This window comes from Populus nigra, chromosome 15, assembly GCF_951802175.1.
Source record: "Populus nigra chromosome 15, ddPopNigr1.1, whole genome shotgun sequence".
Classification (NCBI taxonomy): domain Eukaryota; kingdom Viridiplantae; phylum Streptophyta; class Magnoliopsida; order Malpighiales; family Salicaceae; genus Populus; species Populus nigra.
The window spans coordinates 447,851-466,148 of NC_084866.1; the positions used below are offsets into that span (position 1 = coordinate 447,851).

The following is an 18,298-nucleotide window of genomic DNA, read 5'->3' on the forward strand; positions in this document are numbered from 1 at the left end:
TGGGTTTCAAATCCCATATTTGAAAAAAAAAAAAACCGGATCGCGTCCAGGTTTGCCCGGGTCGCCCGGGTTTGGCCGGGCTGTTGCCACAGCCGGTCTTTTATTAAACCCGGACCGGTCCAGCCACCGGGTCGACCGAGTCACTGGTCGACCCGCCGGGCGGGGCCGGGTTTAATAACTATGTGTGGAACTACTTAATAGTCCAATTAGTAAAATTTTAAAAAATGAGTAAGTTTGGCATATTGCATTTTGGTTACTATGTTTTCCTGCTATTCTGATTCAGTACATAATTTTAATAATTTTAGCAATTTTATTCAATACATATTGATTAAAGTTTTATTCAACAAAGATATATATAAATTTAATTTAAGTCAAATCGATAAAAAAAAAATTGTAGATATATAGTTACCATTTTATATCAATTATTCAAAAATTTTATTTGATGAATAATGAAAAGCATATTGATATTATTAAATCTAATTCAAAATCCAATGTAAACTTAACCAATATATATAATTTAATAACCCTGATATTTATAAATTTATCATTTTATACACATTTTTTTTCAGTTAAAATATTTATTTACATAGAATGTTGATTCATATATAATTAAACTTAAATTATTATAAACTAGATCGACAAATAGGTTCATGTGATTATTTTATAAACACTACACTATTTCATTCAAAAATTATAATAGAGATATATATATATATATATATATATAATGAAGTATTTCTTGAACAAAAAGAAAATAAAACAAGCCGCCGCCGTGGTTAATATCTCTAAAAAGGATCTAATTGAAAATATCGAAAACATATAAGACCTGAAATGTACTTTACCACAAGAAAATCATAACGAGTCCATGAGGAGTGTTATCTTCTCAAAAAAATAATAAAACGGGTGCGGGTCGGGCTCTGCAATTCGATTGGTGCCCGGATATTAGAACCCTAAATTTTAAAATTTGTGACTCCTCTCTCTCTCTCTCAGAAAAAATCAAATCAGATGGAGGTCAGCGATTTTGAAGAAGAAACCCTAAAAAAGAGGCATAAGAAGAACCCTTTTACATCATCAATGGGAGAAGTGGTAATTTCTTATTAATTATCATTCAAAGCTCTCTTTTTTTCAATTTTTATGTTTTTTTTTTTGTGATTGTAATTTTAATTTTTTGTGTGGAAAAAACAGAACTTTATGCACGAAGATGATGATAATGACCGGTTAGAAACTGCACGTGCTCGGTGTAAGAAAAATGATTTTTTTTTTATTAAATTAAAGGTTGTTTTGTAAGAAACTGAACGTTGTGTCCTTTTTTTTATTAATTAGTTTCGAATGTAATTAAGAGACATACGGCATTGGCAGAGAGGCTGTCTAGGTGAGAATTGTATTGATGGTTGTTTGATTAATGAAAATGTTACTGGGTTTTGAGGATTAAGGTTTTTTTTTTGTCGTTGGTTTTTGACAGGGATTCTGATAAGATGATATTCGAGCGGTTACAGAAAGAATTTGAAGCTGCAAGAGCGTCTCAAACGGAAGGTATTTTCTTTTTGAGATAATGCAGTGATTAACAGTTTATTTGTGAGTGATTTGATTGGAAAAAATGTGCTTTTCATTTGAATTCTTGCAGAGGTTTATTTAGATGGTGAAGAATGGAATGACGGACTGTTAGCTACGATAAGAGAGAGGGTAAACACTGTATTTTCTGTACTTTGTTGGAGGTGGTTGAATTCTGGTGGTTCTGATCACAAGTCATTGTTAAAATAGATGGCTGGAACAATTTACATCTTAAAGTTTGGGTCTCTATGCTCTATATAATGGATAATTCCATGACGAATACTTGTTTAGCACTCCATCTTGATGGATTTGTTTGTGCGGTTTGTATCATTGTAAAGTTATATGTTTGCAGATGGGTGTGATCAAATTGTTAATGTTTTAAGCGTGCCCTTTTCATCAGGTTCACATGGAGGTTGATAGAAAGGCAATGCTAGCGGAGACAGATGTGATACCAAATCATCATGTTGAGGAAAAAATTACATATAGAGTTGGGAATAAGGTAACATTTTCTACTAACAAGGATACGATGCATGGAATGTGCTTAGGGTGTAGGTTTTGATGAAATTTATTGCATTGGTTGGTCATTTATCAATCAGTAGCTTTTTTCTTAATACAAACAGGTTATTTGTTGTCTGGAGGGGGCAAGAATTGGCATTCAATATGAGACAACTTTTGCAGGTCTGATGCAAATTTTCTTGTGCTTTATTCTAATATGATCACTCTAGTTATGTTATCATCTCATTTTGCATCCAACAACAATTGCTCAAATGTTCATGGTTTTCCATGACTGCACTTATGAGGTTGGTGGCCGTTTTATTTTTATATTAAAAAATATCCTGTTTATCCATACAAAAATTATTGTGATCTTCTTGTACTGCTCAATTCTCTCAGAGGAGATTGCATGTCAGTGGATGCAACTTAAAGCTGGTTCATTTGTTTCTTCCTTTCCCCTTCTTCCTTGCAGGAGACCCTTGTGAGCTGTACCATTTGGTGCTTGAGAGCAAGTCATTTCTTGAGAAGATGACTGTCCTTGAACACACAATCCCTTTCTTCCTGCCGCTTCGTGAAGCAGAAAATGATCTTCTTTCATCTAATGCGATGGTAAGGTTAGTTGCCAGAGACATCTTTTTGGGTTTGATATTCCTTGGATATTACCCATTCTCAATATTGCTTCTCTTCTCTTGCTTTCAGAGATTTATAGATTACATTGGAGAACTTCTGCAAGCTTATGTGGATAGAAAGGAACAGGTATAGTCCAGCTTACATGATCTTAGTATTTATGTGTTTCTGTTTGAGCTAGCTTTGCTGACATACTGATCTTTGTTTACCTACAAGAGATTGTCCTACTGCATCTAGTGAATTTTCAATGTTCAATTTGCACAGATCAGCTTAAGTCAGTTTCACCCTTTTTGCCTGGTTTCTGTGGGAACTATCATTGACTCAACTATTCTGGTGAATACTTAGGAGAAATTTATCAACTTTGTTATAGTTAAGATAAAGGGGGTCCCACACAAAGATCTTATCTGTTGGAGTTCCCTCAGTAGCAATTTTTATGCTTAGGCTTGTATCTGAAGTGTAACCCCGTTGGACTCTATTATTAGATGAAGTCTTATTATCGAAGGCTGATATTTTTCAGTCATCACGTGCAGCTTCTTATTTCCAGTTTTGCTCTTAGATCTTTCTCGATCTTCTTTGTTAGGAATTTATATGTGCTAGATGTTTGTGTAGTAATTTTCATTCCTTCTATTGTGTGTGCATGTGTGGGTGTTTGCAGATGTTTGTCAGGTATTAAGGGTGAAATAACAGATTGAACATCTTACAACACTCATGTGGAGATTTTATTTTCTTGGTCTTTGCCTTCTTAATTACTCAATCTCCACAACAAGTGGGCGTACTCTTTTTTCAACTGTCCCCTTCCTCACCCTGTTGGTGGGATTTGGTCTCTAGCTTTTTTATCTGAGATGACAACATAGCATATACATTCCCTTTTTTTCTCTCTCTTGAACAAACATATAATTCCTGGTAAATTTTTGTTTCATGATGTAATGTATTCTTCTCCTGGTTCTTCAATTTATCTAGTATATCACATTGACAAGTTGCATCTAATCTTTATATCATACATACTTTTGATCGAACAAAAGATCTAATTACTCTAACTCACTTTCTTTCCTATCACGGTGCAGGTTCGACTTATTAAGGAGTTGTATGGAAATCAAATAGGAGAGCTGTATCATAGCCTACCCTACCACATAATAGAATTTGTACTAGATGATTTCCCTTGGTGAGTACTTTTTTACTGCTGCATGCTATGGAATGCTTTTTGTACTTTATCTACAGTGGTTTGCTTACATAATTTCTTGAGATTATCTCATTCCTCATCTTTCTTTTTACCAAATTAATCTACATTATACTGTAGCTTACCCAAGGTTCATCGACTCTTTCTCTCATGTGGTGATCTTTAACTTCACTAACCTTGGAGATATTTTGCAATCCCTTTGTTGCTAAAAGGGAACTGTAGCATAATCAATGCATGATTGGTTTTTTCAGTTTCTATAGCATCAAGGATGAATCCTGTACTACACATATTGGATATGCATCTGCATATTCTGATGTTTTACTATGCCTTTTTCTTGTTGCAGCAAGGTAATTGTCAGTCTTAGATATGCAGACCTTGTCTCTGTACTTCCAACTCGGGTCAGAGTCATTGCATGGCCAATTGATCAGTTTAAGAAAAGTGAAGTAATGGGAGCTCACCCTAGTCCAAGTCGTCTATCTTACGCAGAGGATGCCTTGAAAAGTATGAGCTTGCCAGAAGGTGATTTTTACCCTAAGATGTTGAGCTTTCTATTTTCAAATTGAAAGTCAAGACTTGTGCTTATTTTTTCTGTCGTCTTTTATCCTCTTAGTCTTCTGAATTGACCAAGAAGAACATCCATAAACAGAAGCAAATATGTGGTTCATTCTTTCTCTACTCTGTGTTTTCTTTCTTTCTTTTGACTGGTTAATTGCATGATTTTGTGAATGAGCTCGACTTGCTTGTCTTGATAGTTGACATATTTTTTCCTGATTATTAGTTTTTCATTTGACAATATCATCCCTGCTTGCTTATGGGGAATGAGATTGTGATAAATGCTGTTTCTTGCTAAAACTGGATATTTGGTCAGACTGATGCCAGTTTAGATGCTCACCTTATTTATTTCCTCTGACTTAAACTCTGTTGGCTCTTTGAGACATTGTTTGCCATCAAATGTGTGTTTGTTTAACTGTGATTCGTTTTAAGAACTTCCCTGGACTTCATGCTTTCAGCTTTCATAAGTCAGAGATGGGATGATCTATGCTGTTTGAATATAAACTAGGTATATGGGGAATACATTGTAGTGGCTGGTGCTGGTTTATATGCTTACCTAATCTTTTTTCCACCAATATAATTTTGGGTCTCTTTGACGCATTTTCTGCATCAGGTTTCTGATTTTTTTAGGTTAATGTTGCCTTCAAAGAACTCTTGTGCATTTCCTGCGTTGCTTCTCCTTACTTTATCATGTTGCCTTCAAAGAACTCCTGCATTTCCTGTGTTCATGTTCCTTACTTTATCACTGCGTTTCATTTTGTCGGTGTCTCCTGTCGGTTTTCTGTTTGTTCTGATTTGTTCTTGCTTATTATCCATTGCAGCATATGCAGAGATCGTATTGAGGCTGCGACCAGTCACTCAGGAAATTTGAATCCGAGTTAGTGCTTCAGTTTTTTGGCAGAAAACTTCTGATCTGTACAACCGTATCATAATGGTGCCGGAGCAACTCTTAAACTGTTTCTTGAGATGATTAGTACTCAATGTGAAATATGAACCCCCCCGCCCCCCCTTTCTGGAAGAAAAGATTGTCATAAATATTTACAAGAATATAAAATATGATCTTAGGGGTGAACAAATTAACCGAATTATCTGAACCTAAAATTAACCAAACTGAATGGTTTTCTGAGTTTATTAGATCATTTCAGTCAGAAAATTTGAAAAAAAATGATGGCCGGAATCAAATTGAATCAAACTAAAAAAACCCCATTATAGACTGAAGGCCTATTATACTTGAAGATTTATTAAATTCAAATTATTTGTTTTTAATATAAATCGAATTATTTGAATCATACTGAATGATCTTGAATGTATACTTGTATGAAATTTTAACGATGCACTGACTATGTTTTTCCGCTAATATATTCATGAGGCATCTGGATTTCAAGTCAGAAACAAATACACGTCAATTTGTTCTCGCACGTCCATCAAAAATCGACTCCGAGAAGGAGTTCAGTTGATTTCAAGGTACCAGCCCATCAAAAAGAACTGTCATGGTTCGATTAATGACCCTCGACATGGGTGACGTGTCCACCATAAACGAAAGTCGTGAAGCTCCTTCCCTGACTAATATCCTATTAATTTTCAAGTAATTGTTTTTTCTTTGTTTGTAACCGTGGTGAGGCAGCAGCAGCAGCTTCACGTTGCTAGCAAGTGCATAAATCATTTCCATCTTCGCTGTTGCCCTTGTTGCAAGCTAAGGAAGAGCTAGAATTGTTTTCCCCTCTACAAACTCTGTAGCCATGCCGCCCTACAAAAGCCCGTTTACCATTACAGTGCAATTGCCAGTAGAACTCACTGGAGATCAGTTTTGCGAGTTTTCAATTGCAAGCCCTTCAAATCCGGTGATCCGTCACTTAAAATCTAGTTTGAGCCGAGTTTCAAATTAAACTAGGTTAAAATTAACCTAGTTTGATTTTTTATTTTAATTTTTAATTTTATATATATAAAAATTAAAATAGCATCATTCCAAGTCTTGTAACCCGAGCTTTATATTGGACTATAACCAAGCCGGGTTTAATAGCTTTGCTATAAGCATCAGCCCAACCTATACTGATGAGTGATGCAGAAGCTTCTCTCGTATTCCCATTGCCTCAGTTTTTCACTAGAAGCCAAGCTTGGAAACTTAGTTAATGGAACAAGTGATTCCATCCACAACTAATAGCAGCAGTTAGATGGTCTAAAGAAAGAGAAAGCTCTGAAGAATCACTTTAAACAGTAGCCTCGGATTGCATAACTCTATTAGCAACGTAAATTGATGCAGGGCATGTAAAATTAAACGTGACAGAAAATTGGTACAGAGGAGGAGATGGATGGCTGATTATATTTAGCTCCTAAAGGAGAAACCATGTCCTCTGGGCTTGAATGGTAGATAACAACAAACAAAGAGTACCTAAGTAGTTATAGCAAGAGGAATGCCATTCTAGTCTGATTAAAAATATTCTCTCTCGAGGCCTTCTTCGTCGTCATATAGCTATAGCTGCTTCCGGCTTTAATTACTCCGAGGAGTTTGTTCTCTTCGAGACTTGTAAACTCCTTAAAGTGTGTAATGTTGTTGAATTGTATCAATGTCTAGTCCCTTCAGCTTCACCACTGATTCCACATGCCCCTTGAGGGTGTTCAGCTCCCTCAGCCTGCGAAGAAACATGATTTATGAGTACGCAAAAGATCATGGAAGGACAACAGCTTTTTTGCTCCCTGATTCGTTGTGGAATATGGCTTGCTTACCTTGCCATCTCAGCCCTGCGCTTGGCTTGCTCTGCGATCTCAGAAAGCTCCCTGTAACTACTCTTGTCGGAAAAGATAGTGTTGGTCTGAGCGGGTTGGAGGCCATGGAGGGTCCTCTGAGCTGTGGCCCACTGAGCTTCTCTCTCTTCTTTCCCATAGTCTTTCTTTGTAGTAAAGGCAGTCTGTTACAAAGAAGGTAGCAAGTGAGCAAAGAACATGAGCAGAAAATCAGACTCGGACTCGGGATTTTGTTAATGAAATAATATACCTTGTTCTCCAAGAAATTATCCCAAGCCTTCCCGCTCAAGATATAGCGGATTACAAATTTGAGAACATCAAGCGGCAGATATGTCACCAAGCTAAATAGCCAGATTACTCCAGCCCACCCCCAGCCGCACCCCTTGATATGTGCAAAACCCCAGTTTGCGTAGACTGCTATCAATGTCGCAATCTGTCATTCATAGAGTGGCGGCAATGTATTAGGTTTCACTGATAATCTGATTCATTTTCCAAACTATAAGCAAAATATTTGACATTCAGAATGCGGAGCCCAAGATTATCATTAGCAGAAGGTAAATAGAGTGCATTGCCCTGCTTAAAAAACCCGAAGCAGCACAAACAAGAGAAGGCCATGACAAACTAAGCATGGTAGGGAGGGTTGTTTTAAGTAGTGATTGGCGGATAGGATGAATCCTTACCAGCTGAGCGACTACAAACGCACTGACAAGAAGAAGTCCAGGACGTTCAACAAAAGACCAGCTGCGGGATCGTGTGACGAAAATAAGGGCCTGGCTCACAATACTCACTTGCAAGTACAAGGCCGCCATCATTTCATATTTGCTATCTCTCAGTGATCTTACGCCAAACTTATCCTGTGTTACGAAAATCATATAAATATATATAATCTGAATAAAGGAAAACACAAACTGACAATGATATTGTATGATATTCTTACTGAAAAGAAGTCTGTGTCTTTCATAATCCAGAAGAATAATACTGTCATTAGGGCCAAGTAACCTCCAAGCACAACACCAGTACTAAATATCTCTTTAAGTTTCCAACTGTCTGGCAGTGGAGATGGCTTCACTCGATCCTTTGATATTGTCATGATTGTTCCTGGAGGTTTGATAATGCACCTTATCAGACTTGTGCACATGCTAATTCAGTTCATGGTAATTTGTAAAAAGAGAATGATATAAATTTACGAGGAGGTTTACTAGAGATCTCACCGTCATTTAGGATTGCAATGATCAAAACCATGAATGGAGCGAAGTCAAATTTCCATATCAGGGCAATAAACATGAAGCCAAACTGCCATAGAAAGAACAAGTAGAAGGACATGATCAAAACAGATGTCTCGAGAAGATTAGTAATAGAAAGATACATTCATGGACATGTTGGTACTTGCCACAATACGAATGGTAATTGAAACTGCATATATCTGCAAAAGAGAACGGTCAGACCAGAGTGAGTTAGACACTTGCAAATTCAACAACCGCGAACACAGCAATAAAACAAGCAGAAGATGTAACTAACAGTGTAGTTCTTCATCCTTTGGAATATAGCCCTGCTGGTCAGCACTGCACTTATAATAACACTAAGTCCTGGTTCAGTAAGGACAATGTCGGAAGCGCCTCTGGCAGCATCAGTAGCATCAGCAACAGCAATTCCAATATCTGCTTTCTTCAGAGCAGGGGCGTCATTAACACCATCTCCAGTCATTCCACATATGTGCTTCCTCTCCTGTAGCCTCTTAACAATTTCATATTTATGTTCTGTAAAAATGAATAAAAAGGTGTCAAGTCAACACTAGGAAACATGATAAAAAGTAATCAAAATCTAAAAGATAATCATGTAAGAAAATAATGGATGTCAATTGAAATCATGCTCAAATAGTGAGGGGAGAAGGGGGGCTGAAGAAAGATCACAATCTTGTACATGCTGACAAAATTAATTGCGACAGTGACTTTTATCATTTGGAAAAATTAACAAAATAAAAATCTGCAAATTACCATGATATGGAAAAGAAAACGAGTGCAAGTGCATTTTGGAAAAAGAAAAAGAAAAAGAAAAAGAAAAAAAAAGCACCAGTATTAGGCAGCTGACTTCACCTGGAAAAACTCCAGCAAATCCATCAGCCTTTTCAATCAACTCATCCACAGGGAGGGCTGCAATGGCAGCATCCTTATCTTGGCCGAGCAATGAAGAAGAGGGGTACATGTTCGTTCCCATTCCAAGCCTCCTGCCAGTTTCCTTAGCAATTGCGAGCTGATCCCCTGGACATTGAGGAAACAGCAAACAAAGCCTAAGTAATGGCATAAGAACAAATTTCAAAATGAGAATGAAAAAGACTTACCAGTAATCATCTTAACATTAACACCAAGGTGGAGAGCTCTTCTAATGGTTTCAGCACTGTCGTGCCTAGGAGGATCGAACAAGGGCAGCAAACCAACAAGTTGCCATGGTGCCCCTGGAGCATCTTTTGATTTCTCAGGTACTTCCTGCATCCATTTCATTGAAGGAACGAAACAATAAGATCAGGCTTGTTTGAGTAGCATGGTGACAAGATGTAGATAAACACTAAACTGCAGACCTGTTTGGCAACACCTAAAGATCGAAGTCCACGTTCAGCAAACTTGTCAATCACAGAATGAACCTTCCTCTTAACATCTTCCTTGCAATTGCATAGAGTTAAGATCTGCATAGAAGTACAAATAGGGAATGAGTTAGTAGTTATTACTTTTGAGTGCTGATTACCGAGTTGGTAAAGGGAAAAGCATGATACCTGCTCAGGGGCACCCTTGCTAGCCCGGTGCCAGTTTCCATTATTATCAATGTAAGTCAGAGCAGTCCTCTTGTCCACAGGGTTGAAAGGAAGGAAATGAACTTCTCTGATCCCAGCTCGTGCCTGCCAAACAATAATGAAAAGGACTATTACTTTAAGTTCTGATTTTTTGTGCAACCTCAGATTCAGAGATCTCGGAGAAAACTGCATTAAAGCAGCTATACCTCCTTTGGGTCAGCAAGCATCCCAACAATTGCAGCATCAATGGCATCCTGATTTTCCGTCCTTGAAGCTCTCGCTGCAAGAAGCATAACATGCTCCTTCTCCACACCCTTTGCAAACACTTCAATCAAGCTCTTGTCAACAGTAAGCTTGTTCAGAGTGAGAGTCCCAGTCTTGTCACTGCAGAGAACATCCATTCCTGCCATTTCCTCGATGGCAGTCATTCTCTTGGTAATGGCACCCTGTTGAGAAAGTCTATGGGAACCAATAGCCATGGTGACAGATAAAACAGTTGGCATAGCAATAGGAATTCCTCCAATCAAGAGAACCAGCAAGTTGTCAATTCCATCTCTGTACTTGCGCTTTTGTATTGGGTACATGACTACAATCTCAATGATTATTCCAATAGCGATTGAGCAAATACAGAAATTACCAATGGCAGTAAGAACTTTCTGGAAATGTCCAACTTGATTGGTGCTGTCCACGAGATGGGCAGCCTTTCCGAAAAAGGTGTGCACACCGGTGGCAATCACAACTGCTTCAATTTCACCTTGTTTACATGTTGAGCCAGAAAACACTTCATCAGAGGGGTTCTTGGTGACAGGAAGTGACTCCCCTGTAAGGGCAGATTGATCAATCTTCAAAGGATCACCCTCAAGAAGACGGGCATCTGCAGGAACTATGTCTCCCAATTTAATGCTGATAATGTCTCCTGGAACCAAGATTGCAGCGTCTTGCTCGCTCCATCGGCCATCTCTCAGAACCTGAATTATTTTCAGACATAAAAATCAAATAAAATAACAAATAGTAGATAAAAGCTAAAGCATGCAAGCAGAGCCAGTGAAGTGCAGTGATCACCTTTGTTTTAGGAGCAAGACCAGCCATGAGGGCTGCTGCCGCATTACCAGCATTGTTTTCCTCGATGAAACTAATAGTGGAGTTAATCACCAACAAGACAACGATCCCGACAAAGTCCTGCCAATCTGGAGGTCTTCCATCACCATTTGCCAAGACTATGGCCATCAATGCAGCAGCTTCCATGACCCATGACAACGGATTCCACATAAATCCCAGAAACTTGAGAATCTTGCTCTCCTGTTTATAAACCATGAAAGCTCAAATTTAACACGAACTCCATAGAACTGAATCAGACTACTATCAATACATTTTTCTTCCATTTTTTGATTCACTAATGAATTGAAGAATACAAAAATTAACCTTTTTCTCTTCTAGTTTGTTTGGTCCAAAAACTTGAAGCCTGGTGGCTCCTTCGTCTGAAGTAAGACCTTCCCTTGAACATTTGAGCTGCTCAAACACTTCCTCTATAGGAATCCTCTCCTGCGAGCCAAATATTAACATTAACTAAAATTAACCAAGAAAATCTTTGCATAACGAGACACCATTTACCTTTCTACAGTATTTTGCTACAATATCATCACTCCTTCGTACATTATTCCATCCAAAAATCTAACTGACAAGAGTACATATAACATTTCATAGCAAAAGTCTGTGCAACTATTGTTTATTTTTTAATGCCATCAATAGAATTAAAACTTTTTTTTCCTTTCTATTAAACAATCCAATATCTTTTGAATATGGAAACTTGTATTGACAATTAGTATTAAGCTCTGTCCAGCTACATCATGCACAGCAATTTCTAGAGTTAAAAAATCAAAATGGGAAGAAGCCCTTCATTTTTCAAAAGCAACAGCCAAATCACTATATATGAGTTTAACAGCCAAATCACTATATATCAGTTTGAGCTAAGAACTCCTCTAGGCTCCTCAGATGTGAGCATGAGCTAATACTGGGCAATCAATCCAACACACCAAACGACATACATTTTGTCTCCAAAGTCTCCAGCATTAAAAAAACTCACTTATCAACCAACTTGCTGTGCAAAAACCAAAATGTAGAACAGCTGTAAAGTACCAAAAGATACAAATTCACGACTGCTCAAATGATGCAAAAAAAAAATGGAGATAAAATCATATTTCAATTGCCAAAATATAAGGAAACAAACATTCAACCTATATATATAAAACAATAACACAGGATGATCATACCAAAAAACACATAAATCATGTGTTTGACTATAGAGCAAACAGGTTTAGTAACACTAAGGGTAATCATTACACCACACGCGCCAAGATATTTATGATATGCTATATAAAAATAAAAAAATAATAATAATAAATAATTTTAAAATATTTTCAAAAAAAATTAAAAAACAATTTACCATAATAGTAAACATACCTTAAGTACTTTAACATGAGTTACACCATTTAACCAAAAATATTATAAAATATTGTTTCTACGAGAGTCAACTCTCCTCGTTTTTTTGGGAAATGTAAGATCAGATTTTAATAATAGTGACTCCAACAATATATATATATTCGCCAAAATAATTGCCGTGATGACATGCAAAATAAGTTACGCTGCCGATTTGATTAGATCTTTTGTTTTACTTAAAGGAACTGAAAAAAAGATTAAATAATTTTTTATTCTCCTTGAAAATACTTATTATAAATTTAAAAAATCTTCGAAGCTGGAGGTTAAGATTAATTTGTGTAAAATAAATTAAAATTTTTAAGAAAAAAATTGATAACAATTTATAGAGATTAACAAAAATTGTAAGAAAAAAGAAGCATTATTTAAGTATGAACTGAGGAAACGAACTGATTCTATATTGTTAAAAAAAATCTAGAAAAGATATCACCATGAACAAACAAACATAGTTGAAATTCTTTCATTTTCTCGGAAACTAAACACATGCAAATGTAGAGATGAAAGGAAGAGGAACACAGAAGGTAAACAGTATCATTACATTCTCCATCGCTTTCTCAGTAACCGAACACACATGCAAATGAAAAGGAGAAAAGGAAATACCAGATCAACAGACTCATTTTTTATCTCTTCTAGGCTGATCCCGCCCTTACTCGACATCCCCCCTCCTCGCCTTAATTTCCAAAAATATATATTAATAAAAAAAATTCAAGAGAGAATTACAGACCCGTAATAATATTATTTGCTATCGAAAATGACAGTAGCGAAAGAAGTGAGTGTTTTTTTTTTTTTGAAGAAGAAGAAGAAGAAATGATGAAGAAGGCGAGGAGTAGTAGAGGTGGACGAGTTGGAATTTATACCGAGAATGGAGGGTGCGGCCTACGTGGCAGGGGGTTTGTTGGTTTTGTCAAAATAGAGATGCCACGCGCGGGTTTTTATGACGAGTGGTTGTTAGATTTGAGAGAATCTCTCTCCTCTCTCTCTCTCTATCTCTCGTTATTTTAAAACTAGTCTGAGTAATAATAAAAAAATACTTGTCATGCTAATCAATCAGCAACTTAACTAACCCAAATATGAATTAGTTTAGATTTTAAAAAAAATCAGTTGATCTTGTTAAGAGTTTCTGTTGACATTTTGATTCGGTTAAATTAAAAGCTTTCAAGCTTGTAAATTTTATTCAAAGAAAATATTAGAATAAAATATACTAAGATCTCATAATCTAAATTTAAAATGTTAATAGAATTTGTGCGAGTGAAGAGATTAGATACGAGAGTTTTCATCTATATATTTTATATCTAAATTTATTGCTATATTAATTTTATTCATTATTTTTAGTGTATGTTTAATAAATAAAATTTGTTGGTACAGTATCTTAAGGTATTCAATTGTATCCTTATATCTCAAGACTAATTAGCTTTTTCAAGGATAAAAATCCCCCTTAAATGTTTGTTTATCTAAGAGATTTTGCTAGCAATAAAATATAAAAATTTTAACCTACTGTTTTTTTTCTCACTTATTAAATTAAACCAAAAAAATTATTAAATTAATTATTCCTTGACATTAGAGCGACAAAAAAACCCTTCTTAAATATGGTTGGCTTGGAGATATGATGATTTTTTTAAAAGGTACAATATCATTTAAATACAAATCATATCTTTAAAATCTAAAAAAATATGTTTTTATATAAATGCTATAAAAAAAAGAGTAAAATTACCTCCCATCCAAATACATAATTATTATCCTAAAACACCGTCGTTTCTTAACTTCCCATGAGAGGAGCGTGTAATTCAAGCGTCGGTGCCGCGCACGTGGACTGAAACAAATAAAACGAAACCTCAAAGTTCCTAGCAGTAAATCAGTGCGCAATCTCTTCTTTTCCCCTTGGTCGTCTATGAGATGATTACGTGTCAATCTATGGTGGCTCGAGGTAGGGAACTTCTGTTTCCTTGAGGACCCAAATTTAATATAATTTCATAGGGTGGTTGTCTTCTTCTGTGCCCATAACCACCATAAGTTTCCAACACCTTGCGTTATTATTGGATGATTTTAGAGACGAGTTTTTTTTAGGATTTTGTGAGGTTTTGATTTGATTCAAGTACAATGTTATGTCATTACCGTACGTTTGTTTCCTTGGAACAAAGGTTCTTGGGTACTATTCAAATTTCAAAGTACTTTATGTAATCTGACCCTAATCCAATATTTAGGCATAGGCATGGTATTTTTATTCAAAAATATATTAAAATAAGCTATAAATTTGCAGTTATTTTTCCGTAAGAAATTCAAATTATTTATTCTAAAATTAACGGTTTGATTTCTACCAACACAAAGGATGATATTATCCTTTTAAGTGGAGAGAGACAAATTCCTGAGAAAACATCAGTAAATTTTTGTGATCTTTGGGAGAGATTTCAATGGAAAGCACCACATGGGTGGGTGGGACCCGAACCCGAACCCGGAAATGGAAAACCAAGTCATTCCCGAAGAGCTGACTCATCTTTCCGATCAGATCCCTGAATGTCTAGATCAGGTTGCCAGAGAATGGCCTGACGGACGGCCTTGAATACGGATCCAAATTGAAATTGTGCTTCAAAAAGATGGTGGTGGGCCAATTTGGACCTCACTGTAAATTTATGGAAAATAAATTTAACTTGGAAAATTCATGCCATTTGATTCCATTTCGCACGTGAAAGGGATTCGACTTTTAACTTTGAAAATTCATGCCCCCCCGCCCTTCTTTCTTCTCTGTGTTTTGTCTGGTCTCTCGAACTTCAATTTCTCGTGAGTTTTTGAGCGAGTTTACCTCTTGTGGTTTTACTCAAATATTAAAACAAAATGAAACAAATAATCATCAATTCACGAGTGGTTAATATTAATGATGATTAGCTGAAGATTATGAGAATTAAATTATGTAATTATTGCAACATTCATCTCCCATCAGTATCTTTTTATTTTTATTAATATAGATGTTCGGACTAACTTGTACATGTCTCAATTAATTTTATAAATCTTAAAATTAACAACAATATAAATCTTTAATATCTCTAAAATTTATAAAAATTAAAGTGATAATTTTAAAAAATTAAATTTAAAATATGATTAATTAAACTACCGATATTCTCTCAATAATCCTTTTTGTAGAGTGCCTGTTTGGGAGTGCTTTCCAAAAATGTTTTTAAAAAAATTTAAATTTTATTTTTTTGCTTTGAAGTAATATATTTTTAATGTTTTCAAATCATTTTGATGTGCTAATTTCAAAAATAATTTTTAAAAAATAAAAAATTATTATTAATATATTTTTTTAAATAAAAAATATTTTAAAACACAATCATAACCATAGTCCTAAACACTTTAGCTAGCTCCTGGACGAGTATTAATCTATAAAATAAGAGTATCGGATGCATGCCTTGTAAGCGCATGTATCAATCAATCAATCAATCACCACATGTTGTTCTCAATTATCTTCAACTTTACAAGCCCTTCCAAGCTTCGATGACTCTGGATTTTAGGCTAGATTGTTGCGGTCACTGCAAGGCGCATATATATATATATATATATATATATATATATATATATATATATATATATATATATATATTAGGTTAGGTTAGGGTTGGGGTTAGGCCTAGTCACGATCACAGAAATGCCACTTGATAATTGATTGCACAGTCAAAAGGAGCCGTACAAGAGGTACTTCCTTGTTTTATTTAGGCTTAAAAAGTTTGACAAATACTACCAAATTAATTGTTATTATTATGAAAATTAGCAGCATATTTTATCTTTTGAATGTGGAGCGCTGTAGATTTGACTAACATGTCTCTTTCGCTTGACCCTCTAGAAATGGTCGGTTGGAGAATTGATACCTTCTCATGTCTATTTTTTTTTATTTTTTTTAAATAATAAATTTTTTAAAATTCTAGGTAGTGGTTAAACTGCCGGTTGAAAATTCCAAGATGTTTTTTATCTAAAAATATATTAAAATAATTTATTTTTTAATTTTAAAAATTTAATATATTAAAACACTAAAAAACACTAAAAAAAAATTTAAATCAAGGCAAGAATAAAATAATTCTTTTAAAAAGCAAGCCACCTAAGCGTGATCAGCAAGATTTTCATAGATTGTGCTTCTTGCAAGTGGAGGATGACAAGACCTAAATCATGATTTGATTATAGGAGAGTTGATAATAAATCCATGCAGCATCTGAAAGGATTCCCTGTGGGAACCGAAAGAACTTAGCTGTAAGGAGTAGCGCAGCTAATAAAAATATGATAAATTAATCCCAGTTAATTATTTTTCTCCAGTTATATGCTAATTTGCAAAAGATTTTATATACTTCCCATGTTATTTTTATAAGAAGAAGAAAAAAACCCAACTTTGTTTATAGTCTTGCGATGCTTGTTTGGATCTTGGAGTTTGTTTTCCATGTGAATTTTCTATGAAATTATCATTTCATGTACGTAGGAGACAAGCAAGTAGTGGGCATAGTAGAAAGAAAGAAAGAAAGAAAGAGAAGGAGAGAATCATTTTATATACGACAGCAAGTTCACAGAGCATTACAAATGGGTTATATTCCCTCATCAGCAATCAGAACCATCCTAAATGGTGAGGACTGTTTTCATTAATGTACGCAGGAGAAGGTTATGGTGCTTGATTTTGGTTCTCCGTTAGGGTCCACCCTTCTACTTTTAGGGTTTTGAAAAGAGCCTTTTGACCATTTGAACAAATAAGAGATGGACACGGGTTGATATGGAAGCTTAAAGTGAGCAGACAGAGATTAATGGAGGTGGTGAGGAAAGTAAGAAAGATGCGTTTTGTTCTTCTTTCAATTATGTACACCTCTTCAGAGAGATTCTTGAGAGCTGGCTCACGTAGTTTTTTTTGGAAGCCAGGACTCTATATAATTTTCCTAAGACTAGAGAGACTCTTTTTGCATGCAGTTATTTCAAGGTACACCGCGAGGCACACCGCAGGTTGCACCATAACAGAAACATCTTTTTTGATGTTATTGTTGCTAAAACGCAGGTGCAACCGCAGTGCTGAGTAGCATCTTTCAAAGAAAAGTCAGAATAATAGAGTGATTTATCTACTTTTTTCTCCTCTTTGGCATGACCCTACTTAGATTCCAAGCTCCAGCAGGATATGGAGTTGATGCAAGGGATAGCAGACACCCACTTTCGAAAGTGGCTAGAGCACATATATACCTATCTCTCCCCACCCTAACTCGAAGGGACTGAAATCTCCTTCACAATAAAATAAAATAAAATATAAAGAGTGGACACAATTAGGGTTGGCTCTGAGCTAATGCCTAATCCTTTGTTGATTCATTGTCATATTTCTTCATGGTAGCAGGTATAGATCAGTATAGATGGAGGTGGGAGTTGGGACCATGCATGTACCTCTGTATTAAGACAAGACATTAAGATTAGGGCAAGAAAAAGGAGTCGGAATATTGGACCAGATATCCAATACAGAGTCCCACTATCCTCATATTCGACCTTGCAATAGTTCTCTCTTTTTATTAAAACTAATTCCCATGACTTTCTAATTTTCTAAAGATAGCTTTAATACACATCTTGGTCAAGTATATATAGCAAAAGTTTAAACTAATATTATTAAACTTGGTATGGTAGGTAAACTCAAGATCTAGTTGATCAAAACTTGAATCACTCCAGGTTTATTAAAAAATAAAAATTAATCTGATTAAACCTCCAAATTAACCCGCTAAAACCTGGTACTCATGGTTTCAACAAATGTTTTTTTGTTTCTTCAAAGGTTTATATTCGATTTTCTTTTATATATATGTAAGAAAAAACCCTCCAACTAAACTATTTAACCAGGGGTGTAATATTACGAGTATTAATTAGCTGTGGAGATTTTCCATTTC

General features: G+C 35.5%; 2 protein-coding genes across 2 annotated transcripts; one reads left to right on the forward strand and one right to left on the reverse strand.

Annotated features, from left to right (window-relative positions):
• Nucleotides 1-882: 882 nt before the first annotated feature.
• Nucleotides 883-5,475, forward strand: LOC133674048 (uncharacterized). The gene is made up of 12 exons (XM_062095006.1): nucleotides 883-1,086; nucleotides 1,186-1,240; nucleotides 1,324-1,372; nucleotides 1,463-1,533; nucleotides 1,625-1,683; nucleotides 1,952-2,050; nucleotides 2,172-2,229; nucleotides 2,516-2,652; nucleotides 2,743-2,799; nucleotides 3,735-3,832; nucleotides 4,191-4,366; nucleotides 5,221-5,475. The coding sequence occupies exons 1-12, from the start codon at nucleotides 1,006-1,008 to the stop codon at nucleotides 5,268-5,270; spliced, it is 990 nt and encodes a 329-aa protein (XP_061950990.1). The 5' UTR covers nucleotides 883-1,005; the 3' UTR covers nucleotides 5,271-5,475.
• Nucleotides 5,476-6,605: 1,130 nt separating this feature from the next.
• On the reverse strand, nucleotides 6,606-13,238 carry LOC133674386 (plasma membrane ATPase 4-like). The gene is made up of 16 exons (XM_062095461.1): nucleotides 13,020-13,238; nucleotides 11,349-11,468; nucleotides 10,989-11,225; nucleotides 10,133-10,894; nucleotides 9,909-10,031; nucleotides 9,717-9,821; nucleotides 9,480-9,624; nucleotides 9,235-9,399; nucleotides 8,660-8,898; nucleotides 8,532-8,564; nucleotides 8,353-8,434; nucleotides 8,079-8,239; nucleotides 7,822-7,995; nucleotides 7,392-7,574; nucleotides 7,124-7,305; nucleotides 6,606-7,029 (listed from the first exon to the last, which is right to left on the reverse strand). The coding sequence occupies exons 1-16, from the start codon at nucleotides 13,074-13,076 to the stop codon at nucleotides 6,933-6,935; spliced, it is 2,865 nt and encodes a 954-aa protein (XP_061951445.1). The 5' UTR covers nucleotides 13,077-13,238; the 3' UTR covers nucleotides 6,606-6,932.
• Nucleotides 13,239-18,298: the final 5,060 nt, after the last annotated feature.